The sequence below is a fragment of the Epinephelus lanceolatus genome, chromosome 18, assembly GCF_041903045.1.
Source record: "Epinephelus lanceolatus isolate andai-2023 chromosome 18, ASM4190304v1, whole genome shotgun sequence".
Lineage (NCBI taxonomy): Eukaryota > Metazoa > Chordata > Actinopteri > Perciformes > Serranidae > Epinephelus > Epinephelus lanceolatus.
The window spans coordinates 33367895-33395479 of NC_135751.1; the positions used below are offsets into that span (position 1 = coordinate 33367895).

A 27585-nucleotide genomic window follows, 5' to 3' on the forward strand; every position below is an offset into this window, starting at 1 on the left:
CTAATCTTAAGATATGAAGTACAACCGCTGCAAGTTAGCAGAAGAATATGCCTACTTATTCATCCTGTATAGCATCGACATTGACTGGATTTTAAGAGACATGAGACATTTATCATGGATTCTGTAGGATTTGAGTTAGTCCACACAGTAACTTGTGGGCTGGTTGTTTACTGAAGCTGGAGGAATCCTCCTTGTTTAGTATCATGCTGCCTAATCTGTAGCATCTCAAAATAACTCTGACCTTTGTATATTTGCCCAGCCTGTAACTCTGAAAAAACTTTCCCAGTCAAATAGAGAACTAAATACCAGTTTGTTACTCTCATGAAGTCATTTTGACACTGCCCAGAATGTCTGTCTCCACTAGGTGCTTTCTCTCTGTCTCTCTCTCGCTCTGTGGTCATCTTTGGCCAGAGCACAGCCATGCAATGCCGTGCCTTGCTCACCAGCGCCCCCTCTCTGTCTCCCACACACAGCACACTAATGACTTTGCCCTGTACACCGAGGCCATTAAGTTTTTCAACCACCCTGAAAGCATGGTCCGCATCGCAGTCCGGACCATCACACTCAACGTCTACAAAGGTGAGTGCCAGGAACACGCATGCGCACATGCTAACCATACACACACACACACACACGGGTGCATACACAAACACTCACGAGATGCTGGGACTGCCTACCGCCTCTCTCTGTACTCCTGCCCTCTTCTCACTGCTGCTTCTGGTGCATGAGCATGACTAACAGGTAACGCTGTGATGAACACACACAGATACAGTCTGCTGAAGTTTTGGCCGGAAATAATTCATTGCCTTCTAATGTGTGTGTTGAACTAAAAAATTCTTTAAGCTGTCATTCTAACACAGTCCTTCATTTCAAGTTTTTCCAAAGGTCTGTAACTGAAGTAGTGTGTGGAAATCTGTCCATTATTCACAGCCACCTGGTACTAGTCAAAGAAGTATCTCTAAGCAGGTGTCAGGTCGACTACACCCGATCCCGTTTTTTACAGAAATACCATCTGCCATTAGGCACATGTGTTTTCTTACGATATCTCAGACTGCACGTCTTCAACACAGACTAGACATTCAGTAAATATTTGCTCAGAACCTGACAGATGAAAGCTGTTCACCTCTGACACTCAGCTGAAATGGCAGAATTGTAAAAAATATGTAGAAATACTTTAATCTACAGTGGGGCAAAAAAGTATTTAGTCAGCCACTGATTTTGCAAGTTCTCCTACTTAGAAAGATGAGAGAGGTCTGTAATTTTCATCAGAGGTACACTTCAACTATGAGAGACAAAATGAGAAAAAAAATCCAGGAAATCACATTGTAGGATTTTTAAAGAATTTATTTGTAAATTATGGTGGAAAATAAGTATTTGGTCACCCACAAACAAGCAAGATTTCTGGCTCTCACAGACCTGTAACTTCTTCTTTAAGAAGCTCTTCTGTCCTCCACTCGTTACCTGTATTAATGGCACCTGTTTGAACTCGTTATCTGTATAAAAGACACCTGTCCACAGCCTCAAACAGTCAGACTCAACCATGGCCAAGACCAAAGAGCTGTCGAAGGACACCAGGAATAAAATTGTAGACCTGCACCAGGCTGGGAAGAGTGAATCTACAATAGGCAAGCAGGTTGGTGTGAATAAATCAACTGTGGGAGCAATTGTAAGAAAATGGAAGACATACAAGACCATTGATAATCTCCCTCGATCTGGGGCCCCACGCAAGATCTCATCCCGTGGGGTCAAAATGATCATGAGAACGGTGAGCAAAAATCCCAGAACTACACGGGGGGACCTGATGAATGACCTGCAGAGAGCTGGGACCAAAGTAACAAAGGCTACCATCAGTAACACACTACACAGAGAGGGACTCAAATCCTGCAGCGCCAGGCGTGTCCCCCTGCTTAAGCCAGTACATATCCAGGCCTGTCTGAAGTTTGCCAGAGAGCACATGGATGATCCAGAAGAGGATTGGGAGAATATCATGTGGTCAGATGAAACCAAAATAGAACTTTTTGGTAAAAGCTCAACTCGTCGTGTTTGGAGGAAGAAGAATGCTGAGTTGCATCCCAAGAACACCATACCTACTGTGAAGCATGGGGGTTGAAACATCATGCTTTGGGGCTGTTTTTCTGCAAAGGGGACAGGACGACTGATCCGTGTTAAGGGAAGAATGAACGGGGCCATGTATCGTGAGATTTTAAGCCAAAACCTCCTTCCATCAGTAAGAGCATTGAAGATGGAACGTGGCTGGGTCTTCCAGCATGACAATGATCCCAAACACACCGCTCGGGCAACGAAGGAGTGGCTCCCAAAAAGCATTTCAAGGTCCTGGAGTGGCCTAGCCAGTCTCCAGACCTCAACCCCATAGAAAATTTGTGGAGGGAGTTGAAAGTCTGTGTTGCCCAGCGACTGCCCCAAAACATCACTGCTCTAGAGGAGATCTGCATGGAGGAATGGGCCAAAATACCAGCTACAGTGTGTGCAAACCTGGTGAAGACTTACAGGAAACGTTTGACCTCTGTCATTGCCAACAAAGGTTATGTTACAAAGTATTGAGTTGAACTTTTGTTATTGACCAAATACTTATTTTCCACCATAATTTACAAATAAATTCTTTAAAAATCCTACAATGTGATTTCCTGGATTTTTTTTTCTCATTTTGTCTCTCATAGTTGAAGTGTACCTCTGATGGAAATTACAGAACTCTCTCATCTTTCTAAGTAGGAGAACTTGCAAAATCAGTGGCTGACTAAATACTTTTTTGCCCCACTGTATATACAGCAAGATCTTGCTGTAACCCTGCCAGCAGCTGTCTGGCTCTTTGTCGTTGTGCAAACAAGCCACTGTGGAGCATGATCGGCTACTTTGGGGACGAATTAAGGGTTTTATTCCCTTTTTTCTTATTCTATACATTTGTTATCTCAGTAACATCTGCTGATGCTTAATTCAAACATTTGCCCTTGGCTTTGTCTCATTGCAACAAGCCAACTGTGGTCATAAGAGCATTTAGCCCGCATCAAATACCCATGAATTATTATATACTTTCACATTTGTACAGAAGATAACTGGATCCAGATACTGGACATACGTACTATAAGTATTTACCCACAATTCAGGTTGTTTTAGTTACCATTCACAGCTGTAATCCATTTACTGTATTGTCATGATTAGCTTCTCTTATATTATTCTTGAGAACTCCTGTTAAGTCACTGTCATGCATTACTTTTACACTTTACGGTGTAATAATTACACAATAAATACATTCTGACGTGACCAACTAAGGACAAGAATAGATTAAAAAAAAATCATCTGTTATAGATTACTATAATCCAGCAACTTATAAATCAGAAGAAAAACAACTTGATAAATGTTGGTTTAAGTTTTTCAAACCTGTGTACCTTTGAACAGAAAATCCCGCACTGCTCTTGCTCAGCTTCACAATTTACTAATTTACTAACGTTATGTTCCTCTGAAACTGAAACGTTAGTATTACTAATAAATTGTGAAGCTGAGCAAGAGCAGTGTGCAAGTTTTCTGTTCAAAGACTCTAGTGATATTTCACAGCGCACCTGCATCTCAAACAGTTGGATGTGCGAATACATTTCTTAGAACAAATGAACCCATGTACCTGAAACAGCAGATAACATTTGAGCTTTGCATGTGTGCAACGGCCAAGGTAGCGTCACCACAAGGTTCAGTATCACCGCCTCACGGAGTACCCAGTATGCACCCAAAATGTATTGCAACCTGCAGGTGTTTCAAAGTCAACGTCCTGTGACTGCAGCACCAGCACAACAGTGATGCTGTGAGTCTGTAAACAGCAGGATTCTTACAAAGGCTGTGCTGCTTTCTGCACTGTGCTGCTTCTTCTTCCTGCCGTCTCTCTGGGCTCCTCGGGGCTCGGAGCTGTCCACTGGCACTCCAGGGGAGGCGGGTGCTGCATTTAGCGGGTTTGGCTCTTCTCCACATCATGCTTCTCTTCATTAAACATAACATTTCCTCAACATACAGTCACTGCAACATACCAACTATGGCGTCCTGTCTGTCTCCGTACCTGTTTGTCTAACCCTGCATGCAACACTTTGCACAACTTTGCGTCTTGCGTCGTCCATGAAGTCTTGATTCTGTAACTCCCAACAGTAATGTCAGACAGTTAGCACAACTGACTTTAACCACAGTAGAAGTACAAGTCATGTATGAAGTAACTAAGTGGTGTGGGGAACATGTCATTGCTGGTCTGGCTATGGGCTAATCTATAGTAAGGAATCTGTTAAAGAGGGAAGCATCAACTCAGTGCAGCAACTCTGACATTTTTTTGTCAGGGAACAACACAGAACATCTGTATCCTGACGTACAGGCTGACATACTGCTGTAATTTCATTGTAAAATTATGCAGTGAAAGCTTTTCTAAAATAAACCCATTACTTTTGGTGGCAATTTTAAAGATTTCAGTTCTTGTATATTTGGCGACACCTGTAGTTTCTGGTGGGAACAGCAAGTGCAGTTTGATACAGGTCACAGAATTCTGTGGGCAGCAAGACAAACTGTTGTCATTTTAAGAAAGAAATCAGGCAACAATTTGCCTTTTTCCATCAATCTGTGACCAACCTTGATCTGATTTTATACTGCACACAGCATGAGTCTGTGGACAGCAGGGCACAGTGAAAGGAGTTGGTAAGTTGGAGGTGTGCAGCCTGCAGCCTTTGATCAAACAGTTCACTGTGACTGCTCCTTGATATTTCAAATTGATCCGCTGTCAAGAAATGCATAAAATGGCTGTTGCCTTGTTTTGTAGTCTCATACGTCACAGAAAATTGGGCTAGGTATCGTTAAAGAAAATTACAATACCAGTGCCAACACCAGTACCCTTAAAGTGATACCAATACCAAAAGAGTACCTTTTTTGTATATTTTTTTGCATAAAATAACACCACCACTCCTCCCCATCCAAATGATTTTTACATGAATACATTTTGAAAGAGTTCAAATTATTAAAATATTTGTTAACAACAAACTGCCAGCCCTTTCAAACACACTGCGCTCGACGTTGATACAGCACTTACTGAATGGGTTGTAGCTTCAGTAGTGAACCAATTACAGGTCGCATTCAATCAAAGAATGCTTGCATTCATTAACTAAGATAAGATAAGATAAGATAAGATGCACCTTTATTGATCCCATAATTGAGAAATTCCAGTGTTACAGCAGTCAAGGAGAAAGAGTCAGATTAAAGATTTCAAAATTAAACTTAAAAAAACTTAAATAACTAGGCATGCAAATAAGTACAAAAATACAAGAGATGGTGATAAATAACAATAACGATAATAATAATAATAATAATAATAACAATAATAATAATAATGATAATGATAATAATGAAAATAATAGGAAGTGGATAATAATGAGCAGCAGTGAATGAAAATGAGCAGTGGATAAAGGGAGCACATCTAGTGCAAGTGAAGGCAGAAGGCAAGCAAAACCATAAAAATTGTGATTTTTTTTTTTTTTTCCTTCTAGATTTGGGTACAAAAACGGATTGAATGCAGGTAGTATTTGACTGGAGAAGTTTCAACACTGCTTGCCACTGGGTTATGTCAGTGGACACCTTAAAGGTATTGAGTACTGATACCAAGCCCTACTGTAAGACACGTTGCCCATCCTGTGACGACTTCATATCAAAATTCAACACTTATTGCAGCAGTTCAATGATTTTAATGTGACGTTACAGCAGTTGGAAACATTCAGTTTGCATTAGCAGTAACTTAATACAGCATTTTTTCCACCAATGTCACCCTCAACCCCCAGTTTCTAATACTGCGAATATATAATCTTGCAGTACTTTCATAAGTGGGCCAAAGGCTCAGTCACCATTGTGTCACCTCATTCAGCAATAGATAGCAACCTAACAGACATTTATTTGAATACTTGCAGTGTCACGACTGTGAAAATGGGTCAGTATGTTCCAATAAAAATTTTAAGCATTACGATGTTGAACATTTCAGTTTGATGCTTCCTACTGATTCCTTGGGTCATGTACTGCAACAAATGACAACCTGGAAAAGGATTTTATGCAGCATTAAGACTAATTAAGCTAGTGTGAAGATATTTTAGTGAACTGATGCTACTACACTAGCTGTTTTTGTGGTTACTTGCTGCTTGTTCAGTTTTCTTTTGTTGGAATGTTACTCAGTGGAGACCAATGTGATATTCTGAAAATAAAGTGTGATGTAACATGTAAACTCCTTTACCAGATGTGCCATTGTTTGCAGTTTGCATTTGTTAAAATACGTGCGGGGTCCCACCCAGCCTCCACCCCCCCTCCACAGCCGCCCCTTTACACACATTAACCCTGTGTCTGTTTCCCCCTCTCCCTCCTCTTCAACAACCACTCCTACTCTTCCTCTCCCTTGTCTCTCTCCTCCTCTCCCTCCTCCCTCTGCGCGCCCCATCTGCCTAACTCCAGTTTCATGTAAGTTGGTTCCATTCATTCAGTCTTTTTTTTAGGGCTGGGTATCCTAGAAACATGTTGTGTTGTTATTTTCTGTCCCTTAAATAAGTCAGTGTTGTTCTAGTGTGTTGATTTTAGAAGTATAGCTGCTGTTAATGAGACTTGTCATTGTTTTTAATTCCTCAAATTTGAAATGTTTACAAAATCGTGTCTAAAGTTAGTTATTAATACTCAGTTCCTCTCAGTGTTTGTTGATACCCAGCCCTATTTGTACCTAATGGTGTATTTGATATAAATGTACGGGTATGAATATCCTTGCAATTCCTGTTCTTGTAAATCAATCTGTATCACCCACCTACATACATGCAGAAAAACCCTGCATGCCTATTTTAATTTCTTTTTCTTGGATTATTTGTTCCACATACTTAATTTCAGTTTAGCCCCACATGTTGGTTGTTATTTTGGTGATGGGTTTGACAGTTTTGGTCACTGTGGTTATTCAGTCAGTGTCACCCTCTGCTTAATCCTCAGCTCATCCACTAAATGGACTAATCTGGAATGACACTGTGACTCTGAGTAGTGGCAGCTTGTGATTTGTCCGTTTGTCTTCTGTTATTATGTAATTCATACATTTGATTTGGCTGCTCATTCATTACTTGTGTCAGTTTGACCTGTGTGGATTGGCACTGTGAGAATACTATCAGCTTTTATTTGCATTTGGATTACAGCATAAGAAAGTGGTACTACACCAGGACTGTTCACATCTCAAGTCAGTTAAGATGTCATTTACAGAAGAGATGTATCCTAAAGTGATTGTCTAGAATGTCTGGTTTTCCCTCACGTGCCCTGTGTGTTAAACTGGAGTAGGTTTTTATTCCAGACACATTAAAACAGATGCATACAAGTATTTGCAAATACATGTAACAAAGGTGTCTCTTACCCATCTTGTTATTCATCAGTCTAGATTGTTCTGGTGTGAGTTGCATAGTGAGATATCTGCCATAGAGATGTGTACCTTCTCTCCACTATAATCAGTAGCCCTTTTTAAATAGGAATTGTGCAAATTTGCAGGAAAGCCCAGTCAGTCTTTTTTCAGCATTGGCAGTATAAAAACAAAATTGGGGAGTGCAGCAAAATGCCGCCTACCTACTTTTGTTTATACAGAATGTGCCTTTTTCGGGGCAATGGGGGGCGTGAGCAAGTAACAAAACGTGTAGCTCAGCGTGTGACGTAAACAGTGACGTGGGTCCTTTGGCGACTCTCTCATAAGTTGGCCTGTCCTCCACTGCCCCGTCATTTGACCGTTAATGGCCTCTTCGTTTGCGAGGGCAAGGAGGGCGCGCAATTCTTTGTCTCCCCAGTTGCTCATCTTTACAGTGTCTGTCAGGTTTGCGTTTCCCTCTTGCTACTAGCTGCTCATTCCTGCTATCAGCTGTTTCCTGTTTATCCACCGCCAGTGGGTCGCACGTGCGCCGTCATCAACAGCTCCTCCCACAAGTCATCAACAGCCCCTCCTGTGGCGGAAGGCCGCCTCATTCTGTTTAAGCCAAAAAGGTTCCGCCAATATGACTACCCTACGAGGTGGAAAAATTGGGCACCTCGGATGAACTCGTCAATCCGGCTCTGTGTGTCTTGCCGGCAAAATGGCCCAACATTAGCGGAAAATCTGAGAGTGTAAAAGGGGCTAGTATCTCTTTCCTGGAATCATGACCCACTCAAGATAATCCACAGACCTTGTTGTGAGCAGTTTCATGTAGGAACTATTTTCTTTCTACTGACCTACATCTGCCAACAGCATCACTGTCCAGCAGGAAGAGTGCATCTACTGCTGAATCTCCACCACCACTGAGCTAGTTAACATTATACCTCAGCCGAGGAGGACACCATTTATGGTCATAAGCATGAGCCTCTCATCCAGGAGTAGATGGACTATTTCTCCTGCATGTTGATGCGGTTTGCGGGCGTAGTTGAGTAGAAATAAAATAATAGTATCTACATGAAACTGCTCACAACAAGGTTTGTAGATTATCTTGAGTAACCTGGTCATGATTTCTCGAAAGAAACTTTACTGGTGAGTTTTTCAAATGTATTTTTTTTGGTGCTTTTAGCTCCACAAGCTGAGTGTCATCTAGTTCTCTTATATTGGAGAGAAGGCAGACATTGGCAACACACTGCAACTCACACCAAAACATCTACATGGATATTTGTCCCTTTAAAAGCACAACACCAATTTAGCATTGCACTCCTTTAACATTGTCAGACTCAAAATGGACAGTTTAAAAAAACAATTGGTGCAGCAGAAATAGTGTGTTATGCTAGTAGAGGCTAATGTAGCTTTGAGCTGTTAGCACAGTGGAGTTCCCCTCAAACTTTGCACATGAATGAAATTTTTAGATTTTTTTTTTTAAACATTATGACTCATTTTGTGACTTTCATTACCACTAATACAAACTTGGACCAAATCTGGCTCAGATTTCTTGTCTAAAGACAACTCCTCTTCAGAGAGCATCAGTGAGCGTGACAAACTCATGAGTGCAGGCTCAGACCACAGGCTTGGATCAAACAGACATACAATCAGTAGGAGATGCCGTTTGCTCTTGTCTAATTACAGCCCCAGTCACACTGTTGTTTCAACTTGGACCTGAACTGGCTTTTCTCTTAATCCCACTCCACTATTCCCTTTATATTATATCAACAATGGACCAATTCATGTGTTTAATTTGACTTAACGTGGTTGGTTAATTTTCTTAATTTATGTCTTAATTTTATGGCTTTGCTGTTTTTTTTACTCATATTTAACTGTCACATTCTTGTAATTCTGCAGGCTCACAAATTGTGTGTACATATGAGTATATGTGAGTGTGTGTAGGTATTTGATACCAGTGGGCAGCCTTGGTGACAGTCCTAACCCAGTTCTCGATCCTGACCCTCATCTCTCCAGTGGACAACCAGCACATGCTGCACTACATCCGAGATAAGACAGCCGTGCCGTATTTCAGCAACTTGGTGTGGTTTATTGGCAGCCATGTCATCGAACTAGACAAGTGTGTGCAGACAGATGAAGAGTAAGTGCCATTTATTCGTCAGTGTGTTTCTCAGTGTAATTCACACTGTAGCCTCTAGGTGTCAGGCATATCTGGTCTGTAATGTCATCCTGGCGCCCTTTAGATGACATTTCCATTCATGATACACTAGTCATTGCATAATGATAAACTTAAAAAGAAAAACGTTGATATCACTGAATGCAGCCTGTAATGTTTTACTTTTAAGTAGCTTTCAAGCTTGCTAAAAAAAATAAATAAATAAAGTGTCACTGATATACAATAAAGCATGAACACCATGACTTTTTAATTCCTGAAAGTGTTTTTTAAATTCACAACATCTCTCTGCCTCCTTGTTGTGTCCCAGACATAAGAACAGAGGGAAGTTAAGTGACCTGGTAGCGGAGCACCTTGACCACCTGCACTACCTGAACGACATCCTCATCATCAACTGTGAATTCCTCAATGACGTTTTGACTGACCACCTCCTCAACCGTCTGTTCCTGCCCCTCTACGTCTACTCTTTGGTTATCCCCGAGACGGTATGTCACCCTCTGCATATCTAAATGAATGAGGTCACACTGATGTTATCAGGTTGCAAGTGGAGAGCTTGTGTCATATAGAAGCTGCTTCTTCCATTCACGTCTAAAATATGTTAACCCCAAACCATAGCACATGACATGTTATACCACCTAGTCATGTACGTGTTTCTCAGTAAGCTGATGTGTTAAAGAACACTTCAGAGAAACTGTGTACAGTTTGTCTCAGTTGAGGCCATCAATGGCTAAAAATGTTGACAGTTGAAATCACATTATAAAAAACTCAACATGTTTTTTCTTTATTGATTAATCTTTTGATTCGTTTTGTGATTGATCAATGAATTAAGTATTTTAAATGTCAGAAAATAGTGTCCCTAGTGTCGTAAAAGTCCATCACAGTCCAAGTTGACATCTTTCAGTGTGATTTGATTTCACTATATTGTAAGACAGAATTCTGAAATTTGTCCATAAATACACACAAATACAAAAAAATACAAAACAACATTTAACCAAATAACAAAATCATGCAACAAACTCTACAAATCACAGCCGACGTTACAAAAAAGTGGATGCAGTGCAACATATTACCCATTACCTGTCACAGTGGTTCCCAACTGGTGGGTCGCGGTCCAAAAGTGGGTCACAGATCCATTCTGAATGGACCACAAGTGGCTTGCAGAAGTGTCAGGTTTGTAAAAAACACATTGTTTCTTAAAGTACAGTGAATTTCCATTAAATAGCTTTTATTTTGAAGTGCTGTTTCCTGCTGTAGAGTGAGTGACAAACTGACAGCTACTTGACAGAGACAGCAAATTAGCTTGACCACATGGCCAAACACAAGTATGACGCTGAATATATTAATTAATATATAACTGTGTGGACCTTGAACTCATGACTAAGGAGAAATCTGGACCCTGTTGCTGGACCAGTTGGGAACCACTGGTCCATTACAATCTGTGTTCGGCCCAGGCTACTTAGACCCACAACCCTTAATGTCTTGTCCAACCAACCCTCCAAACTCCAAGCTATTCAATTTACAGAGATACAAAATGAACAAAAGCTGTGAATTACATTTGCCAAGGTGGAACCAGTAAATCATTTGCCTAATTAATTACTTAAAAGACCATACCAGTGCCTTTGCACAATCAGCCCAGTAAATCCTATGTGCTTAAACTTATATTACTGACAACCATTTCCAAATACTGGCAAGTTGTGCTGCAGATTTTATGTGTTTTTCCCTCCAGGGGCCATTGGTTTTAATTTGAATACATCATCAAAATCACATAACATGTGAATCAGTCATGGTGGTGCATTCACGTGCTGAAGTCGAGGTCTGACGACAAACCGTCTCCATTCAGCTACTACATACCATTGCATTCTTAAGTCATGTTGTTTGGAAACTAAACAGGGATGACAAAAATTATCAAGCATGGTTGTAGTAGAAGTTTTTCATACATTTGATAGTTGTATTGAATGGTCTGTGAAATGCTTAGGAAAATAACTGACAGCACTAAATGACAGGGTAAGCAGATAAAAGTCATTTGGGTTAATATACAAACTACTGGAACGGTCGTTTTTAAGCTATTAAATGATCATCAGACGAGTTAATCATTCCAGCTCTATGCTTCGTCTCTCCACACTTTAGTTTCAGCTTATTATGCATTTTACCCTCCCTGCCATTTTCTTAAAGGTACAAGCTATGGACCTGCTGTATGTGTGACATTGACTGGCCTTTAATTGTTGTGTTTCTTTAGTCTGAAGAGCGAAAGATCAACCCTCAGGTGTCCCTTTACCTGCTGTCTCAAGTAAGTGACACACACATCAGACGCTATGAAAAAGCCATCACCAAACCACTGATATACAGTCGTGTGGTTGGATTTCAACCTGCCTTTTTGGCCTTAGCATTACTTTTCTGTGTCAGCTAAACATGTGCAATGAACTCCTTTAGCTTGCAAAGTTTAAATTTAAAATTCAAAGTATGCTTTTCAGACTTTTATCTGACATGCAGCACAGTTGTAAGAGCTGATTACTGGGAGGCAGTGATATCTGTGGGGATATTTTGTGAGGGTCATGGGTCATTGTGTGTTGTTCTAGATACACTTTGTTGTACAGTTATGAACTTAAGCAAAAAAAAAAAAAATATCAGATATACTTGTGAATGTTTCTTGTATTTAAAGATGTTTTGATTACTCTGTGTTTTCCAGGTGTTCCTGATCATCCACTATCAGCCAATGGTCAACGCCCTGGCTGAAGTTATTCTCAACGGAGATCTGTCTGTCTTCACCCCGCAGACCGACATGCACAGCACACACAAGAACACGGTAACGCACACACATACACTCATCTATAACAACATCTAACATGCTACACAGACAAACATGTAAGCCAGACACACAACAACATTGGACATACACAGCACAGCACTCACAGAGACACCATTAAAGGAGCTGTACACAACATTCAGAACAATATAGCATATATATAGCAGCAAGGAATTGTTTGCTCTGTAAAGATATGATGGAGTAATGGTGTCCAGAGTAACAAAGGAAGTCACGCTACCTGTCTGTTCATTGTTGTGGTAGATGGTCCAGCCATGCTGCATGTTAATGCATGTGAGTCCCTGTGTGTCTCCTACTGGCCAGCTAATCGTTGATGCTCAGCACTGTGCTCATACAACAGTTACCACTGGTATCAGAAGTGTAGCACCCACAATGCTAGCTCTGTCAGCACCATTGTCAACGTTTGCACTGTTAGCACCATTGGCTGCTAGCCGCCAGCTTAGCCACCTCCAGAACCGTGTGCAGATAATCTCGTCCCAGACTCTGAATCATAGACATGCTAATGAGCAATACACACACAGAAACATACTCACACACACAGCAGGCTGTACATTGTGATCCATACTCACACTATTACATACACATAAACACTGGAGGTACAGAACACAAACAAGAAATGCACACAAGCACGCCTATGCAGGAAACCGCATGGATACATACACACACACAGACACACACACACAGACACATAGACTGGAGTTCCAGAAGTGCGTGTAGGTGGTTATGAGATCGCGGGGTCATGGTTTTCTCCATAATTCACCCACATCAAGGCAGCTGTATGCTAATTATCTACATTTATTTTTTCTTCTTTACATTTTTTGAACGCTCGCTCCCTTATTTCCGTCTTCTCTCTCGTCATATCCTCGGATTAAAGCGCCCTGTCTGTCTGTTTGTCCTCTGTCTTTGTGTCGTCTTTAACTGAATGTTTCTGTGTTTACATCTGTATCTTTATATTATTTCCCTTTTCTCTTTGTCTCTTTTTCTGTCTGCCCCTTCTCTCCCCCTGATCTCCCCCATCTGATTCCCCTCACATATCATTTTCTAATGCTCTTCCTCCCATTTTCTTTTTCTTCTTCCGTGATTCAGTTCTACACCCCCCCCCCCCCCCCCCTTAATTTTTTTGACCATCTGTTTGTAAAGCCAGGTGGGTGTGCTGAGGTAGTGAGCGTTTCTGAGAACCCTTGTGGTTATTCTCCGTGCAGTGTGTGTGTGTGTGTGTGTGTGTGTGTGCGTGTGCGCTAGACCTGTGGCTGTTGTAAGAAGCAGCCTTCCTTTTCAGTGAATGTGAGTTGAAGCGTGATGTCTTAACAACGTTGGTCTACCACAAAAGACCCAAACTAGTACCTGCCAGCTACTCATTCAGCGGTGCGTTTCCCCGTCTTGCATTTTCTGGACTTAAAAAGTGCCACACATTGCATTTTTTAACATTAGTGTAGCAGGTTTCCAAAGATTAGAAAGATATTTGCACTGTAGTAGCCATTTAAATGGACCAAATGTAGGATTTTTTATCAAATACAATAAACAAGATAAACAGACTTGAGATGAGCTTTTTTAGACCAGTAATTTGTCTCATTATCTGTATTAGTTCATAAGTTTTTTCACTTTATTTGTTCTCTACAGTTTTGCCTCCTTAGAAGCATGGCAGATTTAACAGGGTCCATGACTTGGATGAATCTTTTCTCTATTTAGGAGTCAAACAAGCTTTATTACTCTGAGTAGGAGACTGATTACTATTTTAAATCGTTTGACACTTTTAACCTGCAGTGATGAGTTTGGTGAGTTTGTGTCCTTGTTTGTAGCTTCAGTGTTCTCATACCTGTGTTCAGATGTTTGCAGGCACATAGGGCAATGATTTCTTGTGGGAAAAAGTCCATGAACATTCCTGATGATGAGATGATTAAACAGTTGCACAGAAATCATCTCTTTTTTTCTAAATGCATGCTGGATTGCAGATATGAATTGTTTCCACCACATCAGATAGAAGTGATGCTGTGTTATTGTTTGATTTTTTGTAGATGAAACGCAGACAGATGAGGCATGGGCTGTGTTTCTGTGCAGGTGGTCAGATGGTACTTCCTGTTTGTCTGTGATGTGGCAGGAAATTAGGTCACATGATGGAACACTGACAGAGCTGGCGCACCTAACCCAAATCGTTTTCCTGGAAGAGGTTTTTTCTCTCACCCTGTCTCTCTCTCTCTCTTTCTCTCTCACTCACTCTTTTGTACACGTGTTTACTTGCAAGTGCACCAGTTAGATACATGATGTCAATATTTGCATGTCTGTACCGTTTCTCCCAAATCACATGCAGCTGTTTTACTTGAGTGCATGTGTAGGTATATCTTTACCCAGCAAATGGTGCCCTATTTTGATGTGCTGCCGAGTGTGTTTCTGCAGGGGTTTGCCTGAGCATATGTGTGTAGGTTTGCCTTGCATGCTCCCTGACCTCCATTAATTTCTCAGCATAGGCTCAGAGTGTGAGCGGTTTACCAGAACATCGTCAGCTAACAGGTGCAACACACAGTGATGCTAATCTGTGGTTTATGTCTGACAGCGTACGCACCGTGTTTTAGCAGCAACTACAGTACAATCCTAGATGCACCCAGTGATACAGATTGATGATACAGATGTCAGTGATTTTATTGGCTGGCTACAGTCTGGATCTGCTTTATTATGTTCAGTTAATAGTCTAAAAATATGGTCGACTTAATCTTAAACACATTATCTTGTTATTCACAGCCCTAATAAAGAATACTTCCTTGAAAACTTCTCTAAAATGAAAGCATTCTCAAGTGTTTATTCTTTGTAAGACCACCTTTCCTCTCAGGAAAGTGTGGAGGAAAACCAGGTGGTTTTCACAGGAGTAAGGAATAAACAGGAAATTAAAAAAAAAAAACTCTAGTGTTAACAGTCATCGAGCAATGAATCGGTTTAGCCAGAAAAACTGGCTCCAGAAAGTATAGCTTTTAGTTTTGATTCATTTGGCACAACGCTCCTTCCAGTAAGTGTGTATGCTGAGAAACTGCAGCTGTTCTTGGCACATAAGGAGGATGGGTCTTCATCCTCTGACACTGCAAACGAGGTGTACATGTGTGTTTCGATGTACCTACATGTTCACGTGTCTGTGTGTGCGCGTTTGGTGGCTTGTGTTAGCGTAAGAAGTGAAGTGAAATAGGGCCACCTAGTTTCAGTGTGAGATACCTGATCCTCTTCCTCTTTGTCTTCTTCAACAAAAGTTTAACCTTTTTACATAAATGAAACAACGGAAGCAGGATGTTCAGTGGCTCTTTATGTGGCTGCACCATTGGACTCTTGACAGAATTTACCTATTATTATTATGTGGTAATCTATTATTTACTGTGAAAATACCCACCAAGTTTAATGACTTTGCATAATCAAAATTGTGTAATAATAAGAAATGTATATGGGATTAGGCTCAGGATCAGGCATGGTCTTTATTTAGATTCCTTGTAGCCTAAGGGTAGAATCTATTCCTGAACCTCTCAGTGCTGACCTGGTGTAACTGACACCAAAAGGCAGTTATCCAGGTGGTTGGGATCTTTCATGATTGTCATGGCCTTATTTTTGCAGCGCCTGATGTAAACATCCTTTAGGCAGGGTAGTGTAGTGCTTGTGTTGAGGGCCTGTTCTGTCAGTTTCCGTAGCAGACTGTGATGTTGGTGCAGGAGTTAAAATTCCTCAGTACTTTAAGGGAAACCTGGAATTTCCTCAGGTACCTGAAGTAACACAGTCTCTGTCTTGCCTTTGTCACCACTGAGTGAGTATGCAGCGCCAACGTCAGGCCCTCAGTGATATGGACACCAAGGTTCTTGAAGCTATCCACCCTCTAGAGGACTCGTAATATTAAGACAGTGTAGTTCCTTTGGTGCCTCTTCCCAATGTCAGGAGTAGGTTGTTGTCCTGACACCAGCGGGTCAGATACGCTACTTCCTCCAGGATGGCCTTTTCATTGTTATCTGTGATCAGGCCCACCACAGCTGTGTCGTCAGGAAACTGGATGATGGTGTTGGAGTCTGAAGTGGCGACACAGTCGTGTGTGTACTAGGGGTTCAGCAGAGGACTCAAAACGCAGCCCTTGCGTGCTCCGTTGTTAAGGATGGGAGTGAAAGAGGTGTGTGTGTGCTCCATAAGAACACTTCTTTATTTTAGTTTTTAGTTTTGTGTATCTTTTTTTTAAATTTGTGTCTCAGCCATTTCATTTATATGCTGTCTTTTCATCTGAAGCAGTAAAACGGTTTTATCATTAGTAGGGGTGCCCCAGTGTCTCACCTGGTGGAGCGTGCGCCTGTGTCCTTACTGCAGCTACCCAGATACACCAACCTGAGGCCCTTTGCAGCATGTAGCCCCCCCCCCCTTCACCGGTACTATCCATTAAAGGCAAAAGCCCAAAAAGTAATCTTTAGAAAAGAAAAACAGGTAGCGGCAGTGGTTATTATTGTCGATCTGATAACTCGGTTTTACTGTAAGTCAGTGTTGACATCTCTGCTCAGCATCTTATCATTTACCAGCTGTTTCCTGTGTGCATATCTGCGTTTTTGTGCAAGTTTGAGGGCTGTATGTGAGAAGCGGGTTATTTCGAGTTCCAGTATGGCCTCGCCGATGTGACCTCAAAGCCAGTGATCAACTTTGTGTGTGTGTGTGTGTGTATGTGTGTGCGTGTGTGTGTGTGTGTGTGTGTGTGTGCACTTGTGTCAAGTGGTCATTTTTTTCTGATAAGTGTATCAGGGAGGAAGAGGCTTTTGTGTGTTAGCAAACTTTGATCAACAAGATATGGCGAGAAGGATTTACCGTAAGGCACACTGTTTGTGTGTGTGTGTGTGTGTGTGTGTGTGTCTGAGTAGATAGGCACATCAGTGATATAAGTGTGTTTTTGTGAATGCATGTGTTATACGTGTCCATGTGTGTCTCTTTTTTTGGACACACTTCTGCCAGTAAAGGGTGGCAGTGATATTGCTTCCTGGAAATAGGAAAGTTAGTTTCTTCTAAGTATCCTGCCTCTGAGTGTGTTTCCTCCATAATATTTATACCTGACTGTATACACCCCTCTCGTTTTCTTTTTCTCACTTGTTCTGAGGGTTAATCTGCCTTTTTTATTCAGCCCTTACTGTGAGGTATGGCGCTGTGTTACCACTGATGTGAAAAACCAAAACATATTTAAAAGCATATGATAACACGATATATTCATGATTTCATGACCACCAGAAAGGATCCTACATAATGTAGAGGTATAAATAATTAATTAGTCCATGACCATCATTTTCAGGTATGTGCTGCCTTCCCTCACACACACACATCTCACACCCTTGCCTCTCTGTTCTTCTCTGACCCCACAAGGCCAGTGCAGGAGGTGTGCGTCGCTTCACCAAGCCCCCGGAGTCTCTGGAGCGCTCCCTGGAGCTGTCCCGCCACCGCGGCCGCAAGAGAACTCAGAAGAGGCCAAACTACAAGAACCTGGGCGAGGAGGAGGATGACGAAAGGGCTGGGGGAGGGGGAGGAGGTGGCGGCGGAGGAGGAGTAGAGGAGGGCTGGGACGACGACAGCAGAGGAGGAGAGAGGGAGGGAGCCCGAGAGAGGGAGAAGGGAAAAGGTACAGAGGGAGTAGGAGGAGGAGGAGGTGGGAGTTCTAAGGGAAGCAGAGCGAGTGGGGAGACGGCGGAAGGTGAGTGCGTGTCTCATCGGACACAGCAGTACAGGACTGTGTTTGTCAGTGTTTCTTTACTCCCATCAGTCAGACACAGTCTCCCATGATGCACCCTGGCTACCCAACAGCCACCACAGCAGCAGCCCTCGTCTCCAAACAAAAAAAGAGAGAAACAAACTCTTTTAAAGACTAAAAAGATGACAGCAGCTTAACTTTTACTGGAAATGTGCTCTGATTTTTCTGCTTTTCATTTGGGTCGCCTTTAGGGATGGGAATCGAGAATCAGTTCCAACTTGTTCTGTCTATTGGCATTGTGTGCCTCTGAGCTTATCACTTCCTTTTAATAGATGCCGGCATGACAGTCGTCATGACAGTACCGCTTATAAGACTGCAAAGTGTACTATATATATATGTATATATATATATATATATATATATGTGTATATATATATGTGTATATATATATATATATATATATATATATATATGCATATATATAAATATATATATATATATATATATATATATATATATATATATATATATATATATGCATATATGTACTGAGCAAAAATCATACTGTGCAATGAAATATATACAGCAGTAGCAAACATACGATACAGCTTTGACCTGCATGTGTGTGAGATGGAGCTGCTTGTTTGAGATGAGGGTTTGCGCTTGTTTGTAAGGTGAAGCAATAGCACATCACTGTTCAACTTGTACTCTATCATGCAGTGGTGAAACAGCACCTGGACACAGGCAACACATATATTTATAAAGATGCAGCGCTGTGACAGTACAGGTCTTTCGTACATCAGTTGTACTGTAACGTGGACCTGCTGATGCATATTCTACTCGCATTGGACCCGTTCATATGTAAGTCAGCTACCCCATCACAGTTTGTCACTGTGAGTCCAGTCTGCAGTGTGGTTTATACATGTCATTGCTAAACCAGAAAATTATAGAGTAACAGTGGGCTACATGATCAAAGAAAGTCTGTGTCTCCTGTGTAAAAATAACATTTGTGCCACGCAGGCAGGCTGAGCAGATTTTGATATGACTAAGAAAAACTAAATTAAAGATAAGAACAGACAATAAAACAGTTTTGATCGCGTGTGAAAACCTGCGTAGGCCTCCTTTTTTTTCCCCACACAGAAATTATCCAGAAATCGATAAAAAAATCAGACCGTTAATCAGTTCCCATCCCTAGTTGCCTACTTTAATGTGCACATGACTGTTGCTGTCTGTCATCGCCATGCATTTACTGTTTATTGTCAAATTCAGATTACACTATGCAGCCTCTTGATGAGCAGCGAGACAGCTCACGAGTTAAGGATATGCTCGATTCCTGAAAAAAGGAAGAGTGTTAAAAACAGATGTCAAATCATGACAGAGGCCAAAAAATGCAGAAGAAAAACAGCAAAACATTTAATCAAAAATTCCTCTTGGCTAGTTTTGAGATGAGGCCTCCCTCTTTCGGCTGCTTCCCCTGTTTGGCACCTTTTAATTTCCCCATGGTTACCATGGCTACCACTGACCACATGTCCAACACAATCTCCATGGAAGCAGACTGTCCATTTCCACGGTGACACACCATCCATCCTGTGCTCCTCACCTCTCCGCCTGTCTCTCACTCCTGCTCTGTGTGCATGTGTGTGTTAGTAACTGAATTTGTGTGGGTGTATGTATGTGTGTGTGTGTGTTACGTAAAAAATGGCATTTCACTCATCTGAAATGATTCCTTCTTTACTTTGACTGAATAGACTCTATATGCAGAGAGTCTTGTGCAGGGCTGCACAACTTTAAATGCTTCTAAGGTGCAAATGCACAGAATTGTTTTTGACACCATGGGTTTTAACACAAAGAACAATGTGGGCTGCAGAGGAACAGATAGTTTCAAAATGAGACATGTACCGTTTAGGGTGGAAAAGGACACCCACCCTGTTTAACTGATTGATAAGAAAAGAGATAAAATAAGAAACCTTTTGAAGGACGGCTGGTAACTTACTGTAGGTGACAAGCTGTACATCATCGATTGAAATACTCCTTACATTTGAATGCTATCAAATGGCACATTTGATGCATTGATAATGTTTGTAGTTTTGTCCCCTAATCAGTAGTATGCAGACACTGATTGGCTCATCTTTGCTGCCTTAACACATTTTATCAATTCTTTTTGAGCCAGTGAATGTTGAGAAGGAAACACCTCAGACTCTAAATTCATATTCACTTGTGACGAAAGCTAATTTTTGTCTTCACAGTTATGGTGTGTGTTTTTGTTGAGGATGTGTGATGTGATGGTGAATGTTTTTTTTTCTTTCTACATACCAAGAAACTTTACATTTATGGACACTTATGTAAGTAAGTACAACGTATGTATGTGTGTGTGCACACAGAAATAGAGATGGTGGTGATGGAGAAGTGTAAGGTGTCAGAGCTGACGGAGCAGAACATCACTGATGAAGAGAAGACGGCCGCAGCCACCCGCACACACACACAGAGGAGCAGGTACATGAACACACACATCTGAGCAAATCAAACTGTTAGTTTGGTCCACATATGGCAAGAATGAATAAAAGGAAGGACAGAAGTGTTGATGCACTGATGGTATCTTCTCTCTGCAGACCGTTCTTAGACATGGTGTACAGCGCTCTTGACTGCACCAACGATGACTACCATGCCCTGTTTGTCCTATGCCTGCTTTACGCTGTCTCACACAGCCAAGGTTGGTGTTTCCTGTTTTTTGTCCACCTGCCACTGTGGATGGTGGATTCCAAAATCTACCAGCCACTCAGTCTATTCCCTTTTTGTTTTTGGCTGATGACTGAAGCAAATCTCGCAGCCACCTGCATGTTTTACCCACATTTGGCTGGTGACTGGCGCTGATTTCCAACCCTGGTGTGGCTCATTCTAGATACCTGGTAACTAAGTTAATGGTCCATATATGGTGCACAGCATTGCTTATATTTTGGATTTGACTGTCTCAACAGAACTATTTACAGAGAACTGTATTTTCCCATATAAAGGGATAGTCCAGATCTTTTGAAGTGCGGTTGTTTGAGGAATTTATCACGGTTTATAACGTAGAGGAGATGTCAGTTGGCATAATCGTAATTTGGAGAAGCAGATGGGAATTTCGCCACAGAAGCTGTCGATGGGGCAGCAACAAAGGGTTTTTTAGCCACCTAAAAAAGTCCTATCTAAAGAATCAATATCAGTCTAAGTGTATGATATATTAAGAATATTTTCACCACTTTACCTTGCCACATAAAGTTTTTTCCAACGGGGAACCTGTTGACGGCTTCAGTTCCCCATCTATGCTCTCATCAAAGCCACCAGAGTCCATTGACAAAAACAGTAATTTTAGCTCGCTGATCACAGGAGCCGCTGGTCTACCACTGCCTCGATCACTCAGTTTGTGTTATTGTGTGGCTTTGGTTAATCTGAACTAACTTTTCATATGCCAAAGTCACACAATAATGTAAACTAACTAACTGATTAGTTTCCAGTGAAAACAGCTGTCTGGTGCCAAGGAAGAGCTGTGGAAATAGTCTAAATATACCACACTTATACTGATACTTTGTACGAGTCCCTGTTGCCCGAAATCTCTTCAGTGGAGGTAGCAAATGCAAAGTTAGCATGATCCATAGAATCACAACGACCACATTTTTGAGAAATACTTCAGGCTAAAATATGCTGTAATTTCAGAATCCAGGTTGATTAGAATAACGCCACACCTAAAGTTACTTTGAATTCGAAAAAAGAAGTGAGGACAATACTCCAACATCACAGTATTCAGGTTCATGCCACCCAATCTGCATGAAACTTTTTTCCTGACCCTGTCTGCCTGCCTGTCTGTCCATCCGTAGGCATTAACCGAGATCTTTTGGAGCGCCTGCAGTTGCCAGTTCCTGACCAGGAGAGAAGCTCCTACAGCCTGGTGCTGGTAGAGAGACTGATCAGAGTTATGAGCCAGGCAGCACAGCCAGGTAACACACACATTTACACACACACACACACACACACACACACACACACACACACACACACACACACGCACGCACGCACACACTCAGTCACCTGCCTTTGAGACTGAAACATTGTTAATTTCTTTAGTTATCTAAATTACCAATAGAAGCAATTCGTATTCCAGTTTGAATTCCCATCACTGTGCATGGCTGTGTGATGAATATGAAATTAACTTTACATGTGCTGTTCCATATTTAATCAAGTACCATTATTTCTTTCTTTGTTTTATTTGCATATTTCTAAGCTAAACATATGAGCATAGCCGCAACACATTTTTGTCTGTTCATTTTATATAAAATATCAACATTTTACACATTATTATTCTCTGTAAACTTTGCTTTGTAGAGCAAATGTGGAACTATAGTATGCTATCCTCATTACTTAAATATCTTTCTCGTATGTGTGTGTAGATGGTAAAGTGCGCCTCGCTACCCTGGAGCTGAGCTGCCTTTTATTAAAGCAGTCGGTGCTGTCTGGAAGCAACTGTATAATCAAAGATGTTCATCTGGCCTGCTTGGAGGTACAGTGCACACAAGCATGAACACACTACACTCACACATGCAGTCCTGTCTAGGGTTGTGTACCGAACTCGGTGCTTTTAAGGCTACTGGCCTAATTAAGTCAGAACTACTAAATACTGATTGAAGTTATTGAAGTTAGTTAAAGGCCAAATTTTGGTACATGAGGGTGCATCTGGGGGAGAACGCCAGGATCAGACAGGAGGTGGAAGCAAGGACAAGTGTGGCGAAGCTGGGACGCCAGCCACAGAGTCCCACTGCTTGCAGCGGAGCTCCATGAGGCTGCCGAATTCAGACAGAGCGGGGAAACGCTGCAAAGTGCCCCAAAGCTGGAAAGGTGGCCATTGAGCTCCGCAGCCTGTTGGCTGAGCCAGAACTATCGCTACAGCACCAACAGTTTTGGTCTATTTTCCTTTCTATTTTAGAAATAACCTCGTAAACCTATCACTAATGTTTGTGGTTGTGTTTTTTAAATCACATACTTCTTACACATGTTTGTCAGTTGTGTCTAAACAAAGAGCTGTGTGTGATTAGAAGAAGCAGAGGAACATAATCAGCCTTTGACTGGCTGGAGTACAGAGAGAAAGAGAGCAAGACTATGTCACCCCTACAGCTTCTTCAAAACTTCCCATAAAAGGCGCTGTTGGGTATAGGTACCAAATTCCAGGTAATATGATGGGTTCAAATGTGAGTGATACCCGACCCTAATCCTGTCAGCATATCACACACAGAATCCATATTCCCTCAAACACATATAATGAATGTTAGGCATCAGAGAGTCAGAGCAGGCAGGTGAAAAGCTGGATCTTGTTTCCATCCATACCAGTGAAACAATCCATTTAAATTAAACTTCATCACTTCCTCAAAACCAGCAGCTGCAGGGTTTCTCAGCAAGTTCTGGTTTGTCACTAACTGTCTCCTCCTCCTCCTCCTCCTCACTTACTCCCTCTCCTCTTCCTCTCTCCACAGAACAGCACTCAATTTTTCTTCCTCATCCTTCTCAGAAATCTTTTTATTTCCTCTTCTCTTACTTCAGGGTAATCCTCCACACCCTCTCTTTCTCTGCATCTTTATTCTCTTTCATTACAGGAAGCAGTTGTGCTACTGCTTGTGTGATGTGTTTTCTGTTGGAATTTCATTAAAAAAATAAAAATCACTGTCCAATCTGACTTAATTTAAAAGTGAATTGAAACCTGAACATGGTCATTTTCAGTAGTTTTTCTGAGGCCAGGCTTCACCTACTGTTGATATCAGTCAGTGTAAAATCACTGGGAGTTTCTGCTCAAATTTCCCACCTCTGACGCAAATTAATTTTAATGTAGAGCTCCTTTCAACTGAGGCAGTGCTCCTTTGGCTGAAATGGTAGTGTTGAGGGTTTTTCCATGAAATCTCATCACTGTTTTTAGTTACAATTTATTTTATTATTATTTTTTTTAATTGTGGCTTCTGGCTTTCTTTTATGTGCTGTCCAAAAAGATACAAAGCCCGAGAACTGACCTTTAAATAATAATATTATTTTAAATCGGCCCTGACCCTGCTAATTCTCCTTCCACTCTGCTGTTGGGAAATAGTGCACTAGTTGTGTCACTAATCTCTGACAGGAAAACTGGCCAGCATTCCCAGGTTTAGTTTATTCAGTATTAATCACACACGGCTTGTTTCCTTGTTTAAGGATTACTGTATCTAAAACTACTTTCATTCTGATGTTACTGCAGGAAAAACACCGGCTGTGCATAAGATAGAATAACATATACTTTATTATCACAAAGGCGAAACTTTGCTACTAGTGCTGCTTTAAAACCATCAAACATAATGCATAAGACTGAATGCAACATCATTGTGTAACGGCTGCGGAAGCGGTGATCCAAAGGGAAACTTAACCTGGACTAATTTTCTGATGTTTTTGTGTCTGAGTGACAAATGGAGACAACAGTATTTTTAAATTGGCCCAGTATTTAGCTGTGAAACACGCTGCAATGTAATCCCCATATGCACCGTCAGTTTATGTTCATTGAGAGTGCTTGTTTTTGCCACTGAGAGGCTCAGATTGTTATTAGAGGTGCAGCACTCGACAGTGCGAGCGTTTCACTCGCATTTGCAACTAAAAATAGGTGTGTGTGAACTGTAAAAAATATTTAGGGGCACGTGTAAAAAAAATCAGCCAAAGCAGCCTATATTTTTGTCAATAAAAAAATATGATAATCTAACCACAAATGTTGGAGGAACTTCAGCCACTGTCGTGTGGTTCAAGTGTGGTGGAGGAGACAGACCAGGTTAAGCGGCGGACCTCCAGGGAAGCCCTCTCCCCTTTCCCCGCAGTGAGGGACCGTTTTCCAAGCTACCACTGCTGGGCAGCGTGGAAATAAGTGAAAGTGTGGAGGAGACGGACCGGGTTAAGCGGAGGACCTCCGGGGAAGCCTGCTCCGTTCTCCCCGCAGTTAGGGACCGTTTGCCACGGTACCGCTGCTGGGCAGGGTGGAAATAAGTCCTGCAGAGTTTCAGAGGACCTGGAGAATGTTTTAGGATAGTAATAACATTATATAAGATAATCATATTGCAAAGATAATATAGGATCTTTGCAATATGAGGAGGAGGTAATAACATTATTTAAGATAATCATATTGCAAAGATAATATATATATATATATGTATATATATAAAAGATAATATATATAAGATAATAACATTAAAGACAAAATTAAATTGCAGTCCTTTTTTAAAACTTCATGATTTTACCTTTCTGTACATTTTGTATACAAATTCATTAAATAATTTTGCTTGTAAATGTCTATTTGCATCACGTTTATTACGGAAAACACATTATTTGATCAATTTACATTGTGCCCCTAAAGTTCTTTGTGCGCTCCTTACTTTTTCAACTTAGGAGCACATGTGCTCCTTGGGAAAAAAGTTAGTATCAACAGACCCAAGAGAGAAATGAAACGTTTCTTCTCACCTTTTGTTGTGACCCAGTCTCGCTCAAGGAGATGTCTCGTTCTGAAATATCATGACGGGCGACTTACTGCAGGGAAAGCTACGTTGAAAATGTTTGTGAGAGCTGGAGAGATGAGTACCATGAAGAGTTAGTTCTGTTGGAGTGAAGAAAGCCCAGCTTAGTGTAACTAAAATATTTTAAATGTCATGGCTGAATATTTAGCTAATTGTGTGGAAAGGTCTGTGAGATTTCACAACGAGACTTCTCCTTGAGTGAAACGTGGTTACGCACACTAAGACAGGATCAAACAAAGGTATAGAAAATATTTCACTTCTCTGGAGTAGCCTTTCAATTATGATAGCAGACATTTAAAATTAAATCTGAGCCTGCCAGAAGCAAAAACAAGCATTTTAATGGGCAGAAATTGACCTGGCATCTTTGCTCCTAGGGATTATGTTGCACTGCATGTTGTGGCTTCTGGCTGCAAGGGTCACACAATACTGGACCAGTTTAAAAAAAAATGTTGTTCCCATTTGTTACTGAGACACCAAAACATGAGAAAATAGAGTCCAAGTTTGAAACGTACAGAAGTTTCCCTTTAAGAAGTGGGAAAGTCAGTTAGGTTTGACTGCTCCTGCAAGTAATTTTGTTGGTCAAATTCAAGATATGATGTGATTTTATTCAGTGATTGTAGATTGTAGGTTGGATTTTATGTGGAAAGAGCAGCTATTTGTAATATATACATTGATTTTGATTTGATTTGCATTTTGATAACAAGCACAGTTTGTTTCTCAACACTTGGTTGTTTTTTAAGACACACATTTAGAGAAGATACAGATGTGTTACCTCTGCGTGTGTGTGTCACATCAGTGATGCTATCTATCTGAAATTTTTCCACAGTGTTTATTCTTCACGTTTGTGTTTGCAGGGCGCAAGAGAAGAAAGTCTGCATTTACTGCGGAGATTTTACAAGGTGAGTGTACACATAAACACACACCAACACACTCTTTCAGATAACCAGACACTTATCTACCCAATGCAAACACACATGCACCACTAACCTACATAAATAAGTGCTTCTCTCCCATCTACCCACACACATATATACTGTATATAAACACACAAAAACAAGTTAAGCAGCAACTGACAGCTGGAAACACACTCAGACAAGCAGACTGTCTCTGTCTAACATATGATTTTAATGCTAAATATTCAGTAAACCACTTGCTGCTGTTGCACAATAGGATTTCAGCTGACAGTCATACCATGAGCAACTTCTGCTGTTGTAGCTGCTCAGACAGGCAGCTGCTGGGCAAACAGACAGTTAGGGAGAATAATAAAGAAAACAAACAAAAGATTAAAAGGACAGACAGGTAAACAGGTGATCTGATGTTACAACCAGTTCCTCCTGACAGGCGTGTCACAACAAAAGCTGAATCACAATCTACCCGTTGAGTCTCTTTTGTCTCTGTGTGTAAAGTGTATCCACTTATTATAATTGAAACCATTTCCCTGAAGGGGTAATAGGTAAAACCGAAAGTGTTTCCCATGTATACTATAAAACGTCATATTTACATACATGGGAAAAATGCCGTCAGTGCAGCGAGTGCTTTCTGTTTCTCTTTGAGTGTCTTTGGATATCAGTTTTGGAATCAGTCACCAGAGTAAAGGTTGGCTGATGTTCTCACAATTGAAGCACATGGACCATGAAGGACAAAGAGGCAGAAAAGTTCTGTTTTGGCATTCATAAAAAGCTGCCCCTCCAAGCTCCAAAACATAACCAGTAAAAAAAGAGGCTTCCTGATGAAGAGATATGTTCAGTGCTTAGATAGTGGTTGCTTTCGTTAACTAACTTTTTGTTCAAAACTGGTACGCCCAGCAGGTTACAGTAAAGGTTTGAAAATTATTTTTAAATCCTGCTGTAACTTATGTTTCCTCTCAAACTTTGACACTATACAAAAAAAAAAATCATGATCACAGTGTGAAACGGTGCAGCTGCTTTATTTAGGAAGTGGAAATCTCATGAAATGACATTGTTTATTTGATTAAAGTGTATTTGGATTAGATAATGA

The 27585-nt window shown here is 41.1% G+C and overlaps 1 protein-coding gene across 5 annotated transcripts in view; it reads left to right on the forward strand.

Moving 5' to 3' along the window:
* The window catches only part of clec16a (C-type lectin domain containing 16A), a 61514-nt gene that overhangs the window by 5331 nt on the left and 28598 nt on the right, over nucleotides 1–27585 (forward strand). For 2 of the 5 annotated variants that reach the window (XM_078161822.1, XM_078161821.1), the window contains exons 5-15: nucleotides 474–579; nucleotides 9395–9518; nucleotides 9862–10036; nucleotides 11788–11838; nucleotides 12238–12354; nucleotides 17725–18049; nucleotides 20428–20539; nucleotides 20656–20756; nucleotides 21901–22020; nucleotides 22471–22580; nucleotides 26442–26486. In XM_078161822.1, coding sequence (XP_078017948.1) covers nucleotides 474–579; nucleotides 9395–9518; nucleotides 9862–10036; nucleotides 11788–11838; nucleotides 12238–12354; nucleotides 17725–18049; nucleotides 20428–20539; nucleotides 20656–20756; nucleotides 21901–22020; nucleotides 22471–22580; nucleotides 26442–26486 — 1386 coding nt within the window. Of the gene's footprint in view, nucleotides 1–473; nucleotides 580–5498; nucleotides 6475–9394; nucleotides 9519–9861; nucleotides 10037–11787; nucleotides 11839–12237; nucleotides 12355–17724; nucleotides 18050–20427; nucleotides 20540–20655; nucleotides 20757–21900; nucleotides 22021–22470; nucleotides 22581–26441; nucleotides 26487–27585 lie in introns of those variants that run through there. The other 3 variants (XM_078161824.1, XM_033645240.2, XM_078161825.1) reach the window with 2 other exon arrangements.